Source organism: Rhinichthys klamathensis, unplaced genomic scaffold (genome assembly GCF_029890125.1).
Source record: "Rhinichthys klamathensis goyatoka isolate OS25496 unplaced genomic scaffold, OSU_Roscu_1.1 h1tg000114l_1, whole genome shotgun sequence".
Lineage (NCBI taxonomy): Eukaryota > Metazoa > Chordata > Actinopteri > Cypriniformes > Leuciscidae > Rhinichthys > Rhinichthys klamathensis.
This window is the reverse complement of record NW_026606651.1, coordinates 3726451-3752687: the sequence shown is the minus strand read 5'-3', so window position 1 is coordinate 3752687 and position 26237 is coordinate 3726451. Positions and strand designations below refer to the sequence as shown.

Below are 26237 nucleotides of genomic sequence, written 5' to 3'. Positions count from 1 at the left end.
GTCCAATGCAGCGCGAGCCGATCTTAATCAAGCAGCACTGTTACTACACAGCGAAATCCAGTAAAGAAAGCATTTGAATTCGCCACTGAAGTAATAATATCGCTGCGAGATCTAGTGAGAAACATGCGCATTTCTCCGTTATTAACGGATCAAACAGCGCTGACGTGGAAACCAGGAAGAAACATTGTGCCATGAATGAACTATCCAGTGTCCACAGATCAGCAACATTCACCATGGATTAACTGTAGTAACACTACTAACTGTAACCATGGAAGTTTGGCAGGAATAGTAGGCTATAATGCTTTCAAGTAACATCACGTCGGTTTTATTTTGACATTATGAATACAATTGCTGCCCTCAAATGTTAATCTGAACTAAAATAAACCTACTACAATATTACGTTTCATTTTGTCCAAGGAGCTGTTTTGTTTTATAAGCTCCTAAGAAAAGTCAAGTATAGCTCCATCATTGCTCAAAGTTAAAAAAATATCATACTTTATGATGTTAGTTTTAATAAAAATATAATAAAAAAAATTTAATCAAGGAAATTTCTCTGGCATTTCTTTCTTTTTGCTGTATCGGAAACGTACCGAACCGAACCGTGACAGTGTATCGTATCGAACCGTGAATTTTGTGAACCGTTACACCCCTAGTGTACAGTATGTGTATAGTGCAACAGCAAAGAGCTTGTTTAGAGCTTGTTTACATTTTAGACATGGCAAGTTGTGATACTGAGCAGAACCACATGGAGATGAAAAAAATAAATAAATAAACCAACTGCCTTGACCTGAATGCATAATATACTAAAGTACACACTACACAGCAACGGATCCATTCAGAATTACTAAACACAGCAACATACACGAGTCATCATGACGGATACAATGTTTGTGGTAATAATGTACTGAATTAACTGAAATGTCTCTGCATAAATACAAATGCGATATCAGTGCACTGAGAGCGCAAATACATGGCTTGTTTTGCAAATCAATAACAGACTCGCACATGCTTACTGTACGACTCCTGTACATCACTGCAATTGTCTTTACCTTGAATACAAATCTCATTCATCAAAACCTTACTAGCAAGAAGCCGTTTGATTTATCCAGCTGAGAAACGTAGTTTGCGTCTCATCTGGCCATAAAGCGGTGGGATGTTTTTACAATCTATTCAGTCTGTATTTTACACAGTGCGATGAGTGAGGCCTCGCGCTCTTCAGAGACAATCACAGAATATGTCAGAGCTTGTGTTTTAAAGCTAAACAGACATTGGAGGAATAATTCACTGAAAACTGTCCGTGAGTCACTGTTCTCTCTGCCATCTCTGATATAATAAGCCTGATTTTCTTTACATTAGCGCTGTTTTGGACTGATTGTTTGAATGCATTCACTTACTGGATAATTGAACTGAAAACTTTCCCGGAGTTAAGCGGCTTAAAATGATCGGATCACAAACATAGAAGTGAAATCGGGTTAAAGGGTTAGAATAGAAATTTCCACCAACCAGGGTTACAGGTGCTTGAGCCATCGTAGATGCTCAGTTTAATAAAGTCCACACTACTAAGATCATCTAACTGCGTGACGTAAATTAAGTTAATGATGCAATTTTGCATGCTTCATTCATTTATTTGTGTTAAATTATTTTAAAGCGTGAAGGATTTTTAATTAATTGCATGCCTTAACATTGACAGCTAATAGAAATATGTAGAAAAAAAACTAAATTGACAAAAGCACATAACAAAATTACTAAAACGAAAACCTAAAAATAAAAGCTAATTCAAAAAACTAAAAAACACTCAAATAAAACTGATCATGGCAATCTTACCAACAGCAAATCCATAATCAAAAACTTCAGCTTTTACAAATATTTTAGTATTACATTTAGAAATCTACATAAATAACTAAATACAACCATTTATTTAATAGTACGACAATTACAGTTTTTCCTTTATGTATTCTGTATTTCTAACCCAGCACACAACAAAGTCTGGCTATATAAATGAGACGCTATTCGGTGACATCCACTTACAAGAGCCATTTTAAAGTGTTAAAAAACCAAACAAAGCTGTAATGGTTCAGCTCTTCCCAGCTGGAAAACCCAAGAAACATTGTGCATAACTGCCCTCACACAAGTAGCCAAGTTATATTTATCTCTGCCTGGCTGTTCGTCCAATTCAAAAGAAAAAACCATCATGATGTTCTCAGAGTGGGAAACGGTCATTCAAACTGGAATGAGACAAATATAAAAGGAGTTCCCCTACCTTTCCCAGATCTCCCAGAGGAGAGTCTGTTCTTGCCGGACTTGGAGCCACGTGAGTCTCTCTCTCTCATGAGCCTCTGCACTTCATCTATGGAGAGTTTCTGCAGAACGACCACAGGCTTGACGCTCTTCTTCACGTCCATCTCTGGTTCTAGTCTCTCCAGCCGCACACACGGCTGCTTCCAGCCTTCTGGAAGATCTCCGCCTCCGTGATCTCCCCCTTTTCTGATTTTGGGAATGGTGAAGTTCTTAAGCGCTCCCGAACTGGTGTTTTCACCCAGCATGTATGGAGGAAGTTCGACCGGTTTACTCCCCGACTGAGCGGCTCGCTGCGTGCTGACGTCAGCGAGCCGACCTTCAGGTCTGTGTTTCTGCCGCGGAGTATCAGGCTGCTTGTCATCATGGCGATGCCGGTGTTCTGGAGCGTGGTCGTGCTTGTGTTTGACGGGCTTCGGGGTGACGCCCTCCTGCGGCTCCTGAGGCCAGCGCTGAGCCTCGCTGGCAGGGATAGGCATGCCCATGCACGCATCCTCCACTCTTCCTGCTTGCTCCAAACTCACTTGCAGGCCCGGGCGGCTGGCGCTGGTGCCCGCAGCACTGGCCTCTTGAGGGGCCAGCCTGTGCCCTGCGTTAGCCCCTCCTCCCCCACCTGGAGCCCCAGAGCCTGAACCAGCTGTACCAGCTGCGCCAGGTTCCTGTGGGTGGGAGTCCTGTTTAAAGTCCCGCTTCTTCAAAGGCTTATCTACAGAGAGAAAGAGACATAAACGGGACATTGAATCTCACGTGTCCAGGTCACATTTTACCCCCAAATTCTCCATTAATAACGAGAATAATTCCTATTATTTTTACTGTGATGGTTATTTTTATTATGAAAATCTGGGGGGGGATTAATTTTAAAATACAGCAAGGCCCTAAAACAGGATTCATTTTATTTTTTTGTAAAATGCAATTACATTTCTTTCTTTGTATTTTGTTTTTGTACATCTTTGCAGGTAATCTACCATTGCAAATTTTTTTTTTTTTTTTATGAATACTTCTATTCAGTAAGGCTGCATTAAATTGATCAAAAGTGACAGTTAAGGATGCTCATAATTCACTGGTTAACCGACATTAAGAATTTTGACAGATTAATACTATCAGTTAAATGGTTTAAAAAGTCATTTTAAAGATATTTTAAAACGTTAAAAATAAGCTACCCATAAAAAATAGCGTTTGATAAAAAAGTATAAGTAGTGTTCAAGTCACATTTAATTATTACATTCAGAAATAATGTAAAATACCAATAAATAAAGCGAAATGTTTACAAATATTATACTATAAACATAGCAATAGGCTATGTTAGTTCACCTCACTCCACAACAAATCCTTTAAATGCAACTGTATTCAGAACAGAAAAATAATGAAAATAGCTATATAAATGTCAAGGCAAAAAGAAATTATTTTAAATTAAATTGAAACCGGCTTTGGGCTCACATAGCCTAAAGATGCCATTAAGAAACTATTTAAAATATACACATTATGTTGTTTCTACATTATTTTGGAGATTCAATGTGAAAGTATTACAATATAGAAATATATTAAATTTAATGTTAACTTTAATGTTTAATGGGCATAAATCATGATTAATTACAGAAAAATGTTAAATTAGTTCATTTTTAATCGATTGACAGCACTAATTCAAATAGAAAACTAAAGAAAGTTGTAATGTAATAATATTTCATAATATTACTGTTTTTACAGTATTTTTGATCAAACAAATGTAGCCTTGGAGAGCACTTATTTAAAAAATGTGAATATTAGTGTACTGCTAAACAGTTTTGAAGACAACGTGTTTAATAATGATTAATGATCCTGCATCATACCTTTGTCCTGCACCTCTTTAGCGCTCCGGTCCGTTTCCATGGCCGCTTCACTTTCCATCCTTTCTATTGCGGCGAGAGCCTCCACAAGTTCTCCTTCTGGGTCTGAGCCCGGGTACATTCCCCCAAGCTCCACCTCCACTGGCCTCGCCCGTGACTGCCTCAGGATCAGCTTAGTGTGAGTTAGTGTGTCTTTTCCCGGTGAGCCCACAATATCATACACCGCAGCCTTATCGGCGGTGTCCCGCTCTCCCTCATTAGGCTTCAGACCGCGCTGCTTATCCGGGGAGCCCAGATGCATGTCTTGAGCTCCATCGCATGGAGGGGTGTAAGGTGGAGATGACTGCAGTATGTGAGACGTGAAACCCGTCCTTATCTGATCCTAACAGTTTACAGAGGAAAACACAATCAGAAGATGTTACTTATCTTATACTGCATGTGACCACAAAAAGGATTTAGTTAATTAATCACAGTCATTTCCGAAACCGGGCACCAATATGTAACCAGTACCCAAGTAACCGGTATGTAACCGGACCGAATCAAAACGCAGATTTCGGTGCCACTTAAATGCCACAGCTGTCTGTTGAAATAGTTGCCCTCTGGTTTTCCAAAACGGACGCAAGCATCATCATCACCGCATGTGATTGCTAGTTAACCCTTTGACGCGTACGATTGTTCACACCAGTGTGATTAAAACGTTCAGATCGCGTGATGATCAACTTCTAAATTAAAATTTACTTTAGCGCGTTGGCTGGCGCTGAGCCAGAGACAGACGTTCTCAGCGCTGTCATATTATATCACAACTATTCAGTGTTTTCAACCTCATAAGGTTTATTTTAGGTTTCAGACATTTAAATACACATAAGTACTAGCAAAACAACATTTATAGTTTGTAAAATACACTGATGTCTATGGAAGCGGAAATAACAATCTTTTCAATTATAAACTGATGGCGTGTTTAGATACAAATTGTGTAGGTAATTATAAAATGTACTATAAAAGTTCTTCTCACACTTCACCAGCCACTTACTTTAATGTATTTCGGGAGAAGTGGATGAATTGACGTGTTGTAGGCCTAAATCTGACAGATAAAATTCTCTGAACTGCAGTGCGTACTAGCACATTGTGCGTTATAGATCAACTATCTTCCACAATGGGTTTCGCGTCACGGCATTTAAGGTGATGCGTTCTAAAATAACACACACCTTGTGCAGGACATGCAATAAGTCAGGAGAGTTGTCGTATTTGGAAAGAGAAGGCAAAAAATGTGAAAAGAATTGCTGAAATTTAAAGCTGGTTTGTAGCATACCGAATACAGACTACTTTGCTGTTATTAGTACTGTAGTGTTATTTAGTGTTAAATTATTGTATTTGGGTTAGGTGGCTTAGGTTTTATTGTGAATTTGTTATGTAAATTTGTTGTATTTTGTATTTAGACTACTTATATTTATATATTTACTCTACAATTTTAATATATTAAATTAAGAATTTTTTATTTAAATTTTTTTTTCCAATAAAAAAAGCCGTTATTTAATGTCATTCACCAAAAATGAGGCTCTCTTTTTCTTTTCTTTTTTTTCAGTATCGGTTTAGGCACCGTTACCATTTTAAAAGTATCGATTTGGCACCGGTATAGAAAAAAACCCAAACGATACCCAACCTCATTTCTGATGTAATAAATTCCCACAAAAAAGTATGACAATTATTGATCTTGAAGTCAAAGCCCTAAAACAGACAAATAATCATCAAAGATGTAAAACTGATCATTAATGATCATAATTAATTATTTCTTAGACAATTAATCATCAGCCAAATTTCATAACCATGACAGCCTTAGAATTTCTACCTTATTCTCTTGAACATTTCTCATGCCTCCTGGAATCATCGGACTTGCTACTGAACCTGGGGAAAAAACAGAAAGATGTCTAAATGAGCCAGAAAACTGAGAAAGATCTCGATGCATGGAAGAGCTGCTGTATAGGGCTGTATGTGTGTGTGTTTGTGCAGACCTTGCTGTAGGTGCTGGTGTTGACTGTAGGCTGGGGGGTGTGGGTACTGTCTGTAGCCGGTGGCAGGGCTCTGGGGGGCATATGGGCTGGGCACTGGGCTGCTCTGCTGAGGCAGAAACCGTCCACCAGAACCAGACTGCCCTGCCACAAAACGCCTATCATAAGGAACAGGAGAGGACACCGTCAACAAGAGACCACTAAACCTTATCGCCAACACTGAATTGTTAAAAAAATAATTAACATCAATTATTTATTTTAAATAATTTTTCTTCATAACAAGAAAGAAAATGAAAGGGTAGCCAAATTAAATGTATGATTACCAAGCTGATAATATTTTATGTTAAAAAAAAAATCTGATTGGGATTTTTTTCTGATAAAAAAATTGTAATTGCGAATTAAAATGTAATATAATAATAATATTAATAATAGTTATTATTGGTAAATTAAATAACTAAATCAGGGTTTTTCCTGCCTCAAAACGAAGCGGTGGTGGTACTTGTGCTGTGCCTTCTACTGGCTAAAGCAAACACTTTGAAAAATGAAAAATAGGAGGCTGAAATGTTCTGCCTCTGGCTGTAGCTGTAAGGCAATGTTTAATGACCTTATGTTATGTTTATTTTCAACTACACTGCAAAAGAGGCCACTTTTAGCTGTTAAATAGCTGCTTTTTACAAGCAACGCATTTTAGGTGTCATATTAATTAGATGGTTGAAGAAAACGACAATTATCAAGTTAAAGAATATTTTTCAAAAATGTTACATGTTGAGCATAAAATTAATTAAATAATTAATTAAATACAACATAACAGCTAAAAGAGGCCCTTTTGCAGTGTAGTTGAACATTTTCATCATGCTACATAATGATTAAACTGATAATCCCGATTATTTTGCTCAAAATTATAATAAATAGAAATTTATTTTTACATTTCATTAGAATTATTGCACTTTCAGCTATAGGCACAAATCAAGAAAATGTCAACCCATATGCATGGTTTATTATACCTCATCTAGTTTCCTGGTTTATTATAGGCTATTTATCATTTAGCCCTACTGGTAAAACTTGCAGCATGACAAAATAATTTTCATTGACTAAAACTATGCTCAGACATTTAGTCGACTAAAACTTGACCAAACTAAAACAGGACAAGGTTGACTAAATATGATAACAACTAAAAAGTACATTTGACAAAGGACTAAGACTTAATTAAAAAATAGCTGACAAAACTGACACTACTGTGAACCAAGCAGCTCCGAGACACTGAAAACACAGAATCATGAGCTGCTCATGTGATGAACAGTAGGGATGTCCCGATACCACTTTTTCACTTCCGATACCGCCGCTTTGGCTATTTGCCGATACCGATATCAATCCGATATTTTTATTTTATTCTTGAACTAATACTACTAGGCTACTAATAATATTATGGAAGCACTTTGCTCAATTAGCAACCTAAAAACAATTCACTCAAATGGAGAACAAAATTCTCCAGTAGGCTATAGGCTAGTCCACAACACAGTTGATTAGGAAAGACTGCCACCCTTTATTCAAACACACACAAAAAAAAAGTTAAAGTACCAACAGGTTTAAAGTTAATCATTAACAAGCTTTAAAATTACCCATTGATCCGTTTACTAAAAACTTGGTTATTTATATATAACTTACGTCAAATTTTTTTTTTTTGCGCAGCTTTTGTTGTGCATACAGTTCCAATTCAAATTTTGGTGTTCAACTTTGCGTTTTAAAAATACAACAACCGTTAATTTATCGTTTTACGGGTTAAAAAAGGAAAAACGAATGGACGCAAGTCTAGCGTTCTGGGCCAGTATCGGCACGATACCGATGCTGTGGATCGGATCGGGACATCCCTAATTAACAGTGCCGCACTTCGCTCTGATATTCACACTAAGCAATATTGCGTTTTAGGATTTATTTTAATTCATCCAGCAGCCCTATGTTAAAGCAATGCTGACATTTATATGTGTTTTCTCCAAATTTAATACCAAAATCATTTACACATTAAACCCCACACGTAACATTGTTATTGAAACTGGCTATAATCGTAAACAGCAGCAGTTGATGGTTAGTTTTGTCACACAAAAAGCAACTGGACGTGACAAATAGAAGCACACGTTAGTCTTCCAGATGAAAACTGAATGAGAAAGCAGGCTCACCCAGAGGGGCTGTGGGACATAGAAGCCTGCTGGTAATTGGCAGAGGATGGGCTTTCTTGCATGGAGCCATGCGTGACTTTATACGGCGGTGCCATTGACTGCTGACTTATACCTGTGAAAAACAAGAATGTAAGAAAAAAAAAATGGTCTGGATGAGAAACAACACGCAGAAAAGCAACTCTAACACAACACAACTCGAGATGTTCACTAAAAGTTTCAATATGGCTAGTTTTGCTGCTAAAACAGGAAAGAATGACATCAAACAGTCATTAAGTCATTGCAATGAAGTCACAGAATATAAAACAGTATGTTTTAAAAAAAGATGAGTTAGCAAACATATAGCTTTCGCACACAGCATTTTCTGACACATATCAGCATGGATTGTTTTGTGATGCGATCAGTGTAATCCATGTTTTGTAAAAAGGCTGTTAGTGAAGAATGGAGCAGTGGCAAGTACATTGGATGTGGAAACATTTATTTATATGCTTTTTATATTAACATAAAGCTTGATTTTATATACTGATTGTTTTAACATGCATGTGGTGTGTATGAACTAATGGTTATGTTACAGAGATAATTCATTCGGTTTTCTTCTCTGTTGTTTCAAAACATGTATTTTCTAAGTATAAAGGAACATCACAAGGTCAAATAAAACAATGCCTCTTTCAGTAGCCCTTATTGTAACCATCTTTTTGGGAGAGGAAAAGGAGGCATAATCTGTCTTAGCAGAAGTACACATTCTGTAGGCAGACAAACATATCATTACATGCTTGGGTTTAAATAATGATATTTATAAGATGTAGAGAGGAAGACTCAAGTAGATCCATTTACTTATCCAACCAATTGCTACGGTCTTTGTTCTATGGGTAATGAATATGTATGATTGTTCTAATTAAATACTCTGTAAGAGTGACCTGACTTCATCTTACAGGTGAATTTCCAGTTCCACCACATGCACCTGACAGCAAACTGGCAACCAATCAGTTAGCATTGTTACAAAAGCAAACACAGTACAGTATTGAACATAAAACTGTAATTTCTTCAGGCTGAACTTATTGCAAGTGCAATCTATTAACCTTGTAGTAATATCGGTCTCCCTATGTGCTTAAAAGGACTCTTACCCGCCTGGGCTGGATACTGGGGAGTGCTGGGTGCAGTCTTATTCCTGAAGATGGTGGGGTTTCTGGACAGCAAAAGCTGCAGCAGAACTGGAACATCTCCCTCCAAATCATCACTGCCCAGGTTGTCCTTCAGCTCTCTGTGGAAATCATATCAGATTTGACACACTCACAAACATCTAACAGAGTACATAGGGCCAGTGTTGGGGGTAATTTGACTTTTTTCAACTAACTAGTTAGGTAATGCATTGGACTGACAGCTTTTCTAAATCAGGAGTAAGTGCAGAGAAATTGTGCTGTGTAAATATGATGGTTATTGTGGCTCTAGACTAAATGTGAGAATGAATTTACTCATCTCGCTGGCACAAAAACAAATTCAGCATTCCTCAAAAAGAAAAAGAAAACTGAAATCAAACTCAAAATATTACACAAACCTGCAATAATAAAATATGATAATATACTTTATGCATTTAATCTCACTTTATTAAACATACAGACGTGAATTTGCACTTCCACTTGAGGCTTATTCATTTCACTTTTGGTGTGAAAGGGCTTTTACATTTGCCAAAAATATAAAAAAAATTGTTATTAAAAAACAAATAAGCAAGACCAGCCCAGATGAGAAAAAGTAACGCAAATGTAACGTTACCCAACACTGCATAGGGCCCTATGATTTCCACAATAAAGAAAATTCAGAGGAAATCCAGTCATATAAATGGAATTGTTACTGTATAACGTGGAATGTCACAGAGTTTGGCAAATTGTGGATGATTAAATCAAAAGTAGGGCTGTACACTAAATCAAGTGTGATATAGACTATAGTGTTCTTTTTGATTACTAATTAAATTTAATTAAACCATCAAATAGAATCCAGAAAAATTTAAACTGAGAACACTGGAAAATTTTGGGGAAAATAAATAGGATTTCATAGGGCCCATGTACTGATGGACATGCAAGTGCAGAGAGTTAATCCCAAAGTATACTTGTGACGTAATTTTCGCCATCGGGAGGATCTGCAGTGTACGCGGACAGTGCAGAAGGTGAATGTTGAGTCCACTAGGTGGCGATACACACAGTTATGATGTACTACTGTACAAGTCCGAGTGTGTAAAGAGAGATGCAAAACAGTAAACAAAGCAGCCTATCCTTCTCCATCGTTTCTGTTTTGGTTCTTGTTCTAAACTTTGCATGCAATGGCGGATCCACTACTTTTCTTCTTCTATCCTTCCGAGCGAATGTCCTGTACATGACATGGCTCAGTGCTGCCCTCTAACGTCTGGTAGAGTATAAAAAAACAATTGTACTGCGCATGTGTCGAACATCCGAGCTCATCCGCTGCTGGGTATACTTTGAAAGCTGTGCGGAGATGCAGAAAATTAAGTATACCCAGGCCTTTAGACAGAAAGAGACAGAGGAGGCATGCATGTGTGTGGTTTATGTACAGGGTAAATGTAAGCGGGAGCAGAAACTCACATGTGTTCTGAGGCGACCTGGCTGAGGCCACTGGCAAGCTGAGAAACCAGAGTTTCATCCCTGCAGCCCATCAGACGCCCCACTTCCTCAGCTACACGCCCGCTGTACAGCAGACTCTTAGTGGTGGTGCCCGGTAAAGGGGAGGGCAGGGGCAGCTGGTTCAACACTGTACACACAAACAGAGTGCAATAAGGACAGGTTTTCTTTATTACAAGAGCTCGCAGGATAGAAATCTAACAGGCACCTAAAGTGCAGTCAATGTAAAACACCCCTTTTACAGATTTACCTCATATTGTGAAATATGCTAAAGCAAATTTTGGGTATAACCAAAACCACTACTTTTAAAGGAAATGGGGGGAAGAAACACACAAAAAATAATAATAATTAAACACTGATGCCAAATTTGATATTGTGGCTTTACATGTGATCATATACTTGAGTGTAGAACAGCGGTCAGTTCATCACATCACGTTTTCATCAGCTTAAAGGTTCTGAAGATTATTGTAGCTATGTGGGCGCTCGTTTATTTTCTGTCTTTCACTGCCATTTGGCCAAAATATCACATTATAATGAAGCGTTACGCACATTTGGTTGTGACTCAATGAGGCCATCCTTAAAAATATTTTGGTTTGCAGTAACAGCAAAAAAAAAAAAAAAAAAGGGTCGGTAGGTAGGTCTATATTTTTTTTTTTCCAAAATTCAATGAAAATAAAAAGGACACTTTTGGTCATGGTGATTACGTCGGTATGAATTTAAACAAATTTGCATATCGTGACGCCACTGACTGTGTCTTCAACCCATGCCTTTGGGCGCACCATTGCGAATCTCATTCTGATACAGGTTATAGACAACAAACAATTTGAAATCTTTGTCAAAAAACATGTTTATTGCATTAATTCCAGCTGCATTCATTTGGGGAAAAAGAGTGGATTTTCAGAGGGAAACAAATAAATTAAAATGACTAATCTCACCAGCGCCACGCCGACCAATAAAACAGCGCATTTGGCACTATTCGTTTAAATTGGACCCATAAACATCTGCTATTATTAACGGAAATCAGTGAGGTCAAATGGCTAGGCGCATTGTAGAAACTATATTAAGTAGTCCTGACATATTATGGAATGGTCGATTTTCTTTAGTGTAATTTAGTACATTTCGGTATGGGATGTGCTGTTTTATTGGTCAGCGCGGCACTGGTGAGATTAGGTCGCGCAAGCAAACACTTCTCCCTGCGCTGTCGAGTCTGTCGAGCTCGCGCGTCTCGGTCCATTGAGCCGCACAGATTACATGTCCGCGCTGCGCGAACTCTGTAACACCCCGCCGTTTCGTCCAACTTTCGGTGTGTTTGGCTTCCCATACTTATGTGTGTTTGTCAGAGCCTGCTGTTGCTGTGTGACGCGCGTTCGCGGCGGCCATATCGTGACGAGCTGGACGCGCTCCGAGAAAAGGCCGTTAACATCTATTCCCTATTTGACCATTAAGAATTTCGAATAATGAGCGCCTAAATGTAGGCTCATACAGACGTATTTCACAAGCAGCCGCGCCGCAGCCAACACCGAGCGCGAACCATTGACTGTGAATGAAACGAAACGCACAGACCATAGTGTGACATGCGTAAACCAATGGTGTAAACATAATCATCATAGATGACGCCACGGGTTTTTATTTAAAAGAAAGAACGTAGCCTATGCAATTAATATTCACAATACTTACTATAATATAATTGATATTTTATTGCATTTGTACTAGTTGTTTGAAGAGTAAAAAAAAATCGGTCGGTCTTAATGCAAGTTTACAACCAGCAAGTCGGTCGGACTAAAAGGGAAAAAAAATTAAAAACTGGGTCGGTCCTAAATTGACAGGGTCGGTCGGGTTACGGCAAACAAGAATATTTTTAAGGATGGCCTGACAAATGCAAAACGCTCTTCCCCGCTCCTCAAATAAATAAAAGATTACCCTTTATATATCAAGTATTTCTTAATACTTTAAGAAAACGCTGTACTTATTCAGAGAACCAGTTCTTTATTTACCGCAGCGACGCTTCAAACTGCTTATGGCACTTCATTCACAATAGAAATGGGGCGGAGTTATGAGGTTTAACTGACAGTTTGAGGAGGCAATGAATGGAGTTAAAAGATTTGGTCACACAACCTCTTTTTAATACTTCTCATTGGTTAAATATTTGCAAAATCCATATACAGACATAAAGGGTGAGAAATAGTAATTTATGTAAAAAAAAAAAAAATGTATTTGTTATTTATAAAGTAATTGTCTTACATAGTTTTAGCATTAGAGTTAAATAATAATAACAATAATTAAAATATATAATTTCTCCCCATTGTATTTGGGGACGTATCCTCGTCCTGCTCGCCACAATGAGCCTTTAAAAAGGTGTGGAAAGTATCAGCAAAATGTTATAACAAAGTATACAAGTATAAATAACACAATGCAGTAACCATGTTCAAAACACCTGTTACTTTGGATATCACTACATGGCACCCAAAGAATAATGTTATTGTTTATATATCAGTGATTTTATCTTGTAGTGGAAGAATGAAAATGTATTTGGTCAAAATAATAATTAAGTGAACATTTAAATGTAGTTTAATAATGTTACAAAATATTTTTTATTTCGAATGCTGTTCTTTTGAACTTTTATTCAGCAAAGAATCATGAAAAAATGTATCATGGTTTAAACAAAAAATATTAAAGCAGTACATCTGTTTTCAACATTGATAATAAGAAATGTTTCTTTAGCAGCAAATCAACATCATTTCTGAAGGATCATGTGACGCTGAAGACAGGAGAAATGATGCTGAAAATTCAGCTTGGCATCACAGGAATAAATTATATTTTAATGTTTATTCATATATAAAATGTTTATTTTAAATTGTAATAACTTTCACAATATTACTGTTTTAACTGTATTTTTTGATTAATTAAATGCAGTTCCAGTGATTTATATTACCAACCCCTTTAAAATTGATAGTGCAATTATTTTGGGATGTAAGAGCTTTATAAAAACAAAGCAGAGCCTATCATTTCTTAATTATAAAAAGGATCATCCTTCAGACTGTAAATTCTGATAGAAAGAAATACTCCATTTTAAACAGAAGATACACAAACACCTGACCACACACCAGTCCAATACAACAGTAATATTTGGAAACTGTAAACAACTAGATTGCTTTATCATACCCAATGAGAAAAGCATAACATTTGTACAGTATTCTTTTTTTTTCTTTTTTTTACAGGAAACCATCCTTATGACCTCCAATGAACTCGCTTGCACATTCTCTTCATAATCTAACAATAGAACGCAAGAGTACAATATTGAAAGTAGAAATTCCTTTCATTCTCTCCACAGAAATTGATTTAACGATAATGTAAAAACTGTACAAGACAGACCCATCATAAACTCAAGCATGCAAATGCATCCACAGAATCCACAATCCAATGAAGTGTCTAATTTAATTTACTTGACTACATTATATATAGCTCTTGCACCCCAAATCCAGAAAAGTTGGGTCTGGACATTTTGAAAAATGCAATAAAATCAAGAATCTGTGATTTGTTAGTTCTCTTTAAACTTTATTTAACTGACAAAAGTACAAAGAAAAGATATCCAATGTTTTCACTAACCAAAATTTTGATGGCTGCTACAAACTCCAAAATATTTGGGACAGAGGCTAAATAAAAGTGAAAAGCTTATAGAATATCCAAGTTAAACACTTTTGAAACGGTCCACAATTGAATTGGCAATAGGTGAGGGTATTGTGATTGAGTGTAAAAGGAGCAGCTCAGTTTTTCCAAGCAAAGATGGGCCACGGCTCATCACTTTGTGCCAAATATCATGAGAATTGTCAAACAATTCAAAAATCACATTTCTCAATGCTAGAGTGCAAAAAAAGTAGGTCTTCCACCTTTCACCTACCAAACATAATATTTTGAAAAGATTCAGGGAATCCAGAGTACATGTGCGGCAAGGCAGGAAAACACTGTTGGTTAAATAAAATCCAATGACTGTGCATGAACTTTGAGCCCTCAGATGGCACTGCATGAGAAACCATCATGCTACTGTGTTAAATACAGTACATGTGCTTGGGAGTGCTTTGGAAAACCGTTGCCACTTCACAGTCACACAACACAGTCTGTGACACTGCATCAAGAAATGCCACTTGAATCTCTGTTACGCAAGGAGAAAGCTATAAATCTGTCCAATGCAGAGATGCCACTGAGTTCTATTGGCTTGAAAGACAGAGGAAATGTGTGCTGCAGTCAGATGAGTCCACGTTTTGGCTTGTTTTAAACTTTTGGGGAAACATTTACATTGAGTTCTCAGTCCCAAAGACGAAAGGGACCATCCAGTCTTTCATCAGTGACAGGTATAGTACAAAAGAAAACGGCATGGGTGACTTGCATGTGTGTGAAGGTACCTCTGACGTGGAGGTGTATATTGGGATTGTACACTCACCGGCCACTTTATTAGGTACCCCATGCTAGTAACGGGTTGGACCCCCTTTTGCCTTCAGAACTGCCTCAATTCTTCGTGGCATAGATTCAACAAGGTGCTGGAAGCATTCCTCAGGGAGTTTGGTCCATATTGACATGATGGCATCACACAGTTGCCGCAGATTTGTCGGCTGCACATCCATGATGCGAATCTCCCGTTCCACCACATCCCAAAGATGCTCTATTGGGTTGAGATCTGGTGACTGTGGAGGCCATTTTAGTACAGTGAACTCATTGTCATGTTCAAGAAACCAATTTGAAATGATTAGAGCTTTGTGACATGGTGGAAGTAGCCATCAGAGGATGGGTACATGGTGGCCATAAAGGGATGGACATGGTCAGAAACAATGCTCAGGTAGGCCGTGGCATTTAAACGATGCCCAATTGGCACTAAGGGGCCTAAAGTGTGCCAGGAAAACATCCCCCACACCATTACACCACCACCACCAGCCTGCACAGTGGTAACAAGGCATGATGGTTCCATGTTCTCATTCTGTTTACGCCAAATTCTGACTCTAACATCTGAATGTCTCAACAGAAATCGAGACTCATCAGACCAGGCAACATTTTTCCAGTCTTCAACTGTTCAATTTTGGTGAGCTCTTGCAAATTGTAGCCTCTTTTTCCTATTTGTAGTGGAGATGAGTGGTACCCGGTGGAGTCTTCTGCTGTTGTAGCCCATCCGCCTCAAGGTTGTGCGTGTTGTGGCTTCACAAATGCTTTGCTGCATACCTCGGTTGTAACGAGTGGTTATTTCAGTCACTGTTGCCCTTCTATCAGCTCGAACCAGTCTGGCCATTCTCCTCTGACCTCTGGCATCAACAAGGCATTTCCGCCCACAGAACTGCCGCTCACTGGATGTTTTTTCTTTTTCGGAACATTCTCTGTAAACCCTAGAGATGGTTGTGCGTGAAAATCCCAGTAGATTAGCAGTTTCTGAAATACTCAGACCAGCCCTTCTGGCACCAACAATCATGCCACGTTCAAAGTCACTCAAATCACCTTTCTTCCCCATACTGATGCTCGGTTTGAACTGCAGGAGATTGTCTTGACCATGTCTACATGCCTAAATGCACTGAGTTGCCGCCATGTGATTGGCTGCTTAGAAATTAAGTGTTAACGAGCAGTTGGACAGGTGTACCTAATAAAGTGGCCGGTGAGTGTATAGAGACATTTAATGGCATCAAGATGACATCTTTACTGGGAAGCAAGACAATGCCAGGCCTCATTCAGCATGTGCTACAACAGAGTGGTTTTGTGGACACTGTACCATAGAGTGGATGTGCTTGACTGGTCTGCCTGCAGTCCAGATCTGTCTCCTACTGAAAATGTATGGCCCATCATGAAAAGAAGAATCAAACAACAACAACAACCACGGACTGTTGAGCAGCTGTCTTGTATCAGACGAGATTGGGCAAAAAAATCCACTTGCAAAACTGCAACAGTTAGTATCCTCAATACCCAAAATATAAAAAAGTGTTATTGAAAGGAAAGGTCATGTGTCACCGTGGTAAACATGCCTCTGTCCCAACTCTTTAGTAGTGTTGCAGCCATCATAATCAAAATTTGCAAAATACAAATAAGTTGTTCAGTGAAAACATCTTTAGTCAGTGAAATACATTTGAAAGAGAATTAATAATCACAGATTCTTGATTTTATTGCATTTTTCAAAATTTCCCAACTTTATTGGATTTGGAGTTGTAACTTGTAAATATAAGGGATGATCATTTAGTTTTTTTTCCCCAAACCGACAACCGAAATGTGTTAAGCGCTCATTAACCAACAAGCTTATGTTACATTAGAATGGAAAAGTGTCTGTGACCCAATAAAAATAACAAATTTTGTTTTCCAAGGGTTTAGTTTTACATGCGCAAATAGCAGCATGAACAGAACATGAGAATTCACACATCGTCACATCACGCACATGCAGCGCTTCTGTGACCGGAGAAAAACAAATAAAATCTATAAGGATGAAGTCCTAAATACGAAAAATATATTTTACTTAAGTAATTAACAGATAAATAAAACGAAAGGAAAAATTGTGCAACAAGTATTAGCGTATATGCTGAGTTTCGGTTTATTTTTGTGACGCGCTCCACGAACAAGGAAACCGAGATGGCAGAAATTGCATCCTGTTTGTTTTCTTTATTTTACAAAAGCACAATGTTTTGTATGTATTGTGAGTGTACACAAATGAAAGTAAACACAGTTTCTTCCGCTTTTATGTTGAAAAATTTCAAGTGATCGCACAAATGCCACACACACACACACACACACACACACAAGCTCTTGCAAACTTGACATTGAAGCCTGTTCATTATCAGAATAAAAAAAACACTGCTCAACTTAAATAGTCCATAGTACAATCTGTGGTGTTGAGCGTGACCACCGCCTCACTGTGCTGCCAAGCTCATTACTGCACACGTGGGATGATGTTTTATGTGGATATTGGAACGCGAGTGAAGTACAAAGCCTAGTTTACCTAGTTTGATAGTTCAGCATCCAAATATATTGCAAATATAGAAACATTTGGATTGTACCAAATGAGAGAGGCAGGCTACGAGAGCCCAACACTGGTTTCTATTTCAGTTTCACTTTAAATTCATTTATTTTGGCTTGACGTTTACATAGCTACTTTCATTTTTCATTCTTGTTCTGAATAAAGTTTAATTTAAAGGCAGGGCTCCATACAAACATTTGAGAGCAGTAGCACCTGATTTGGTAGCACTTAACTTTAATCAAAGTTAATTTAATCATAAAATTACTATTCTTTTGCATTAATAAGTACAGTTACTAATAATAATATTACATTTGTTTATTGGAAATTTGACAGTAAAGCACCGAGCTTGAATTGAGATGCAGATAAAATGACCTTTGTTATTAATAACAGTAACATGCAAAAACATCATTTTTATAGGGATAATTTAAATATTCTACTCTGATTAAATGTACCATTGCTCTTTTATAGTATCATACTGAACTGACAGACAGCTTCAGTGATTATAAAAGGAGCGCTCTTTACTTTTCTTCAAATTGTGACTGAATTACACAGAAGATAAGTTTTTGTTTTTCAAGAGAGACTTTTTTCCATATATTAGTGGAAATAGCATATTAGTCGATAAGTGCTCCTCTGCCGCCATCTACTTGTTACAGTGGTAATTTCATGTCTTTTTTCAAATAAAAGTGTTTGTTTGCCATGAAGTTTTAGTTTTTCTACATCTTTTACTTTTACCAATTATCAAATTAAAAATAACATTAAAATTGGATAATATTTAGAGCTTTTAAGGGCTGGAAAAAGTGTGAAGCACTTGAAAGCCCTTGATAAGTGCTTGAATTTCATTCTTAAAAAGGTTGTACGAACCCTTGGGGGTACGAACCCCATTATGTAAAAACATTCGACTATTTCTGCCACAATACCATGGTTACAGTTAGCGTTGCTACACGAATAATAAAAGTGAAACGAATCCACGCTACTGATTTGAGCTGAGCTATGCGGTCTGCACAGCTCAAATCAGTAGCGGGGTTTCATTTCACTTTCGTTTTATTTGCCGTTTGATGTTTCTCATATGCAACAAAGGCAGCTGTTATCAGTTGGGCAACGTGGTGGCGTTGGAAAAAGATAGCAAAATGCGAACATTTGGAACAGTCCGGAGTATGGCTGTCACTTTACGTTCGAAAATCTATTGCACAATCGATCGGACCAACCAACACAAGTTTAGAAAACGAAAATCGATTTTAACGGCCTTTTTTTTTTTTTTTTTTTACCAAAAATGTGTTTTAGGTGGACAGATCAATACAGTACACAGAACATTTAGGATGTTGGAAAATAACAAAGTCTTTTCTGTTAATCAAATGCTTTTTAATATTCGCTATTACTTCAATGCAAGTGAACAAGCGTGCCATTATTTGTTGCGTAGTGACGTGTGTGTTCAAGTAACCCAGAAATGCGCCGATTCTGATGCGCTGTATTTAAAATATCATGAGGACTCACGAGTTGCGTATTTGCGCTAAATCCGCGCAGAAGTGAGTAAACATAGAAACACGTCAAATTGGCTAGTGATTTGACAGCGTTACCCGACAAAGTTCATTTTTACCCGCATTTGGCGGGTTGGAGGGAGTTAATTTCAATCCCTGAATGTTGTAATCCTGTTTGTCATATATTTGGTGTTGAAAATGGAAACGATCGATTCAATGAACACTTATGTCTCAAAAATCATAAGTGTGTTTTTCACAAAAGTGACAGCCCTAGTCCGGAGCCCTGAAATGATTTATTTTGGAGTGAGGGGAAATCAAAAATAGCCTATAGCTTATGTTTATAGTGTTTATAATGTTTGAAAACTTTGTGTTTTGATTAGGCCTTTATTACATTAATGTAATAATAAAATATGACTTGTACACAAGTTCTCAAAAGCTTAATTTTATTTGTGTAGCGTATTTTTTAACCATGCAGCAACTGTTTTTAATCCATTTAACCAATAGTATTAATCAGTAAAAATTATTTGTCGGTTAACCAGTTAATTATGAGCATCCCTAATAGCACCAAAAAATAAAAACTTAAAATGTGTAGTCACTAATAAGTCAGTCTAAAAAAATAAATCATTAGTTTTATATTTGACCATCCTTTTTATTTCCCAATTACCTCATTTGCAATGCCTCATGGGATGAATTGTTCACTCACACATAAAATATTTTAAGTACACACATATTTGTGTTTTAAAGCAAAATGTTGCAATGTTGTGTGGTTCATCTTGCAGCTTGGCTCGTGGCTTCTACATATTGTAGAATTTTTGTAAAATTCGTACAAAAAAAAATGAATGGGAAAAAATAATTCTAGAACCAAATCCAATGTAAATGTGGGTGGTTGGCCAGTGAAGTATGAGTAGTGTGATGCATGTACTTACAGTCAGTGAGACCAGCGATCCCAGCAAGGGTTGTGATGGGCACATGTGGCATGTCCCCATTCATACTGACGGCTGGGCACAGAAGTCTTATGCACACAGAGTTCCACAGAGATATTTATATGCTGACCATCCCTCACATCTCACTCAATCCTACAAAAAGAAAGAGGGTTTGAGTCTCACTGACTTGAATAAAGCAGCATAAATGATACACTCATTTCAAAACAGACACTATGCTTCCTGGCAGAATCAGTCCACTCAGACTTACTGTCTGTAACAGGTGCATTGATTTCTTTGTACACTAACTGCCATGTAGAGGAGCATTATGTGAGACAGACAGCCTGACGAACACACCCACTCTGGACTGACAGAGGATGGAGCGAGGACACACCCCTCAATTAGATATGCAAGCCCAACCCTGTCTCCATAGGGGACCAATGACAGCTGGGAGATTGACAGCACATAGTAAGCACAAAAGAGGAGATGCTAAGAAGCAGACCTCACATAATTTAACAAAAACACATTTTGCACATAAGCAAAAAAATATACCACATCACTGCTCAGAAGACAACAAGATGTGTGTATTTGTGTTTAAATACATTTAACAATCATAAAAACCTCTTCCATGTTATCAAAAGGAGATGCTACAGACAGTATCCCAAGAATGCATTTCCGCATCCGGGCTATTTAGATTACATTAATATTCATGAATCATTTGCATGTGAAACTGTATTGGGAAGGTAAACAATCCAGAGCTGATCTCTGACGGGCAGATTACAAATGCAAACGGGCATTTCTGTTGCACTGTCCCTTTAAATGCCAATACTTCACTTATTTATATTCATGAATCCATTCCGATCGCTTGCATGCAGGTTTCATGACAACAACTCGGCAGCGATATGCAGATAATGCATAATTTCATAATCAAACCTCCTGACGCAAGAAAATAAAACTGCACAATCAGAAACGATTTCAACGTCTAAAGCAATCGCATATTTATATTTCTCACCGAAAACAAGTGGAAACCGACTTTCAGTTTGCTTAAGTTCTGAATGCAATTATGTGCCAAATTTATATATTATTATCTCAATCGTTGATGCGAGGTGCTATTATAGGATGTGGCTGCAATTACAATGGAGTGAAGCATCACATCTGTACAAACAGGGTGACACAAAATGACCAAAAACACAGTGTTGACAAGTCGATTGTTGGAGAGAGGAACCATTCATCCTCAAAGCTTTTCACTGACGTTTATTCAGCCGTAATGACTCAAAACATGACGAACAGAGCGAAGTTATGAACACCAGAGATTGTAAATATTTACCATAACAAGCATTCAAGCCGTTCGTGGGTAAATGAGAGATGATTAGAGATGATTTTGACTATTAGCAAAGCGTTAGCTCGCGACTTAATAGATTCCTTGCAGATGCTCGCTAGTTAGCATTGCTCTGTTCTGATAGGTGGATTTTTTTATATAATCCCGAGCCGCTTGTGTTCTTACTTATTTAAATAACAATTTTAGTTATTTTATATACAATTTTCTGTCAATAGTGTAGTCGTTTAGTCTTAACAAACGATAGCCTCTGCTAAGCTAAACACTCGCGAAAGCTAGTTCGGCTACGCACATCTTTCTGTCTCCCTTCGCGAACAATAAAAATACTTTTTGCTTTCCTCCATTCTTTCCTAACGCTGTATGTCGCGCGACGAAACGCTTTCGTTCATCACAATGCGCGTGGGATATTTGTATACGATCCGTTTGAGTTTCCACACAAAAACACTCGCCCGTGTTTGTGTGTCGCGAGGCCTCCGCGAGCTCCCCAGAAGCCTCGGACTCTACGCACGAGCGCGACGCCGGGTCACGCGCTTCCCGCCACGGGGGCGCGCCGGAGGAGAACGACTGAGCCGTTCCGTCGAAAAAAAACAAAATGGAAATGTGTCTAAATGTGGTTAGGGAACGCGAATACGGACTTAGCAGAAATTCTGAGAGGGTTTCATATTTACCTTAGCTTGGGGTAACTTCAAAGAAGAAAAAAATAAGGGGACTGTTGTTGGGATGAGAGCTTGGTTGTCGGTCTGTTGTAAGTCTCTGGCTCCCCCTCTCTGCTATAAAAAGATCAGCGCGGGCTAGCGGGGTTTGTTTAGCCGAGCCTGCTAACAACAAGTCAACTCTATCTTTATCTGGGGTGGGGGAGGTCAGGCCGTCTCTGATCACACTTTAAACACATTTCATCACGGAGCAGAGTTTAATTCAGCTCCTTATTAACTAATCGCGTAAATGTTGGTAAAACACATTTTTCTTACGTCTTTGTTTGACAACAAAAAGCCCCACAACTGATGCTTTGTCGTCAGTCAGAGGGAATGACCGGAAATACAAATACTAATAACGTGATTATTTTCCCGCAGACACAGATGTGCCGTTGACGGTTTCAATTAGGCGCTGAAATACACAACTCAGAGCACAAATCATTTAAGATTTTTTTTATTCTAATTCTTTTAAAAATTATTTTACATCCATAACACACATATTAATAGTGTTATTTACAATACACTTTATAATTAATTCACTTCATACTATATACTTATATATATATATATGAACTTATGTATTTATTAATGAACATATTTTATGTGTGTGTAAATATATATATAAATATACATATAAATGTGAAGTATATTTATAGTATTTCTTATTTCTCTTATCTATCTATTCCTCTTCTTCTATTTTATGTTTATATATATATATAGTAGAATTTAATTGAATAGAATAATAGAAAGCCTCAAACATCCTATTGCATAAAAAAGAAAATACAATATAGCATGTTTATCCTTTGAATTTTAAAGTCACCAAATACAAAAGATTGTTGTTAATTCTTTGTTTATTGGAGGTTAAATGTGTTTATGAAAATCAAACTACACATATTAAGTGTTTTATGAATCTTTTTATGATCTTTGATTCTTTATGGTATTTCTTTTAAGAAACTAATATAAAGTGAGAGTGCTTAAGCAAATAAGCTATTATACTTGTATATTGACATTTTTTATTATTGTTATTTAGGTACTGTTTCTTTATCTATGAAAACCCAACTACTGTCTAAATTTGTAAATGATGTTTGACAAAGAAAAAAGTATATATTTCAGCAACTGATGGGTTTACTGGGTGAACCGTTAGCAGTCTCCAGTGTCGTAAACTTTTGGGGTTTATTCTGTCTATGGTTTATAATTGACCTTTGAGCCTTTCTGTAGTTTCACTTTTCACCACTGGATGGCGACTTAGTATCACGATTAAAGCTAGCGGGCACACCTGTAGTTTATTAACTACATTCTTTGGATGTATTGCTCTTTTGAAGTGAAATAATTCTGTGTAGCTATAGGAAATATATTCAGCTATAATATAATGGCTTCTATTAAGCATTACATGTCATGTGTATCCCAACGGTAAGTCCAGAATGCATTTTTTTCAAGAAAGCACTGTTCTTCTGATTGCATTAATTTAATTTAGTTTATATTCTTTTATGCTTACTTTGTCTTTCCCTTTTAACCATTTGGAATTTTTTTCTGTTTTGTTTCTTTTTCTGTCATTTTATTTTTAGGTATTCCTGCAGCCCTAGCAATGCCAATGTCATGGGTTCGATTCCCAGGGAATACATAAAGCATAAACTGAAAAAAACAAAAAAACAAAAACATATGAGGGCCATTCCACCGAATGGGTGACATTTGCTTGTTGTATTTCTTCAAAATTAAACTTTATTTTTTATCTTTTTCAACATTGAATCTAATACTACACATATTTAACTATTCAAAATGTGTATTGGTCAATCTCAGGCAACTTTATTTACTTTTTTACAAGGTTTAAGCAGAAGATGGGCGCATGTTTTCTCAATCCTGTTACCGAAAACCATGTGCCATTTAAAAAGCAAGTTTAAAAGCATGTCAATTAATTCCTTTGTTTTCCCCACAAGAAAGTGTTTATTTTAAAGAAATTGTTGGTTATTTGTTCCAAAAATGTATATTTGTGACAATAAAATCACTATTAAGGCAAGGTGTATTTTAATAAAAAACACAAAGCCATTTTTTTTCATTTTAAAGAAGACCAAAGCCTCAAGTTTATATATTTTTTAAACAATTTAATTGATTAAATAATTGTATAAATGATGGGCCAAACAAAACTGATAAAAACAGTGATTTAATTTAATTTTTTTAGAAAAATGAAAAAAATAGTAACAGGACTGAAAGTAACAGGATTGAGTTTTCAAGCAAAAAGTTATCAAATACATGGCATATGGCCACATAGTACATGCTAATAGCATGAGGACACTGAGCCATTTCTAGTGCCTTTCCAAAAGTTAATATTTTTAAAATAAACAAATAAAATCTAAGAAAAAGTTTAGGTAACAGGACAGTATGTTGAGATTGACCTTCTCAGTCGTAGTTACAATTTCATCACATATACAGAAATTGAAATGAGAAGACTAACTTATGGTCTTCCCATTGCCTTCAGAAGATCCAGATGATGCAACTTACTGTTGAAAATGGTCTTGTGGATTATTCCCAGTTTTTCAGAGGGGGTAATGTGTTAGGGTAACAGGACTGAGTGAAAACCCGGGGACATGACTAAAATGTGTATTTTATCTCAAATATTAGATAAAATGTCTTTTTCTTTTTTCATTTTAAAGCAGATTGGATATAAAGTCACACAACAATAAAAAAAAATTCAGATTTCTGAAGGATTTGAATCATTATATTTCATTGTAAAGTTTAGAGATGGAGAGTGGGGACATGCAGAAAATGCAATTTTTTAGTGTTCTATGTAGTTTTTATCTAAGTTTTTAAATATACATTTTAAATTTGTAGGTAGCTTAATGTGCAGGACATTTTGCTTAATAATAAAATGTATTTTAGAGTTAATTTTCATGCAATTTTATACATATAATGTCCTGGGGACAGAAATGTCACCCTTTCGGTGGAATGGCTCATGAATGTTTTACTTCATAATGAACAATTGTTTTTTTTTTTTTCCTTACTGTTTACCTTACCTTTTATACAAAATGTGTATATGAATAAATCATCTTTGTCTTGATATTTTGTTATGCAGTGACATTCATACATTGTTTAGTGAGGAAAACGTGTCCAAATACATTTAGGGGCTACTGTTTGCTCAATCTTTTGATAAAACACTAAGACTTTGTCACTAGACTATTTTTGCTTCCCCAAAGAATCTCTCTGTGAAGTTAATTTTAAAATCTAAAGAAACTTTTTCCACTATAAAGAACATTTTGTGGAATGGAAAGGTTCCTCATGAAACCATTGATGGCAATAAGGAATCTTTATTTTTAAGATAATATGTAAAACATGTATAAAAAAAAATATACTCACCACAAAAAATTTTTGGCCAGGTCAAGAAGGACATGATCAAATTGTGTCAACAATATGCACATATATCATATCACACATTCTTTCTAAGACAGTGACACCATGTACTTGATAAGGTATAGTAGAATAGTGAGGGATTGAGATATGTCAAGGATGAGCCATTGTCAGCTGGTAATGAATGTAATTCTGCAGAACTGGGTAATGATAATATACTGTCATTGCAAAATATGTGTAAAAAAATAAAATAAATACAAGAGACAAAATATAGAGGTAACAAGAATCATTGACCTGTTAATGGCCCGTCCTGAGAAGAACACATGCAATGAGAGCAGTTAAGGCCAACATGCTCCTTTTTTAATTCATAGATTTCTTTATTTTGTACAGACTGAGAGTCATCTATAAAAGCCTTGGAATAAGATGATTACATAAGTTGAATGTAAAGTTTTTCCAAAAACAATCCATGCAAGTGACTCCACAGATAAAGATTGCTGAAATCATGTAACATGAAATCATTGTACTGTTGCTTCTGGACTCACTGCCTCACTTTCCAACTTAAGCTGCCAAAACA

General features: G+C 36.9%; 1 protein-coding gene across 2 annotated transcripts in view; it reads right to left on the bottom strand.

Moving 5' to 3' along the window:
• Nucleotides 1-22421, bottom strand: part of nipbla (NIPBL cohesin loading factor a) — a 52490-nt gene extending 30069 nt beyond the window's left edge. The window contains exons 1-9 of one of the 2 annotated variants that reach the window (XM_056254831.1): nt 22301-22421; nt 20303-20452; nt 10890-11055; nt 9420-9556; nt 8299-8410; nt 6128-6282; nt 5965-6020; nt 4122-4500; nt 2261-3001 (exon numbers count right to left, since the gene is read on the bottom strand). In XM_056254831.1, the coding sequence (XP_056110806.1) occupies nt 2261-3001; nt 4122-4500; nt 5965-6020; nt 6128-6282; nt 8299-8410; nt 9420-9556; nt 10890-11055; nt 20303-20366 (1810 nt within the window). In that variant the 5' untranslated portion in view covers nt 20367-20452; nt 22301-22421. Of the gene's footprint in view, nt 1-2260; nt 3002-4121; nt 4501-5964; nt 6021-6127; nt 6283-8298; nt 8411-9419; nt 9557-10889; nt 11056-20302; nt 20453-21623; nt 22139-22300 lie in introns of those variants that run through there. The other variant, XM_056254830.1, reaches the window with a different exon arrangement.
• Between the last annotated feature and the right edge of the window lie 3816 nt (nt 22422-26237).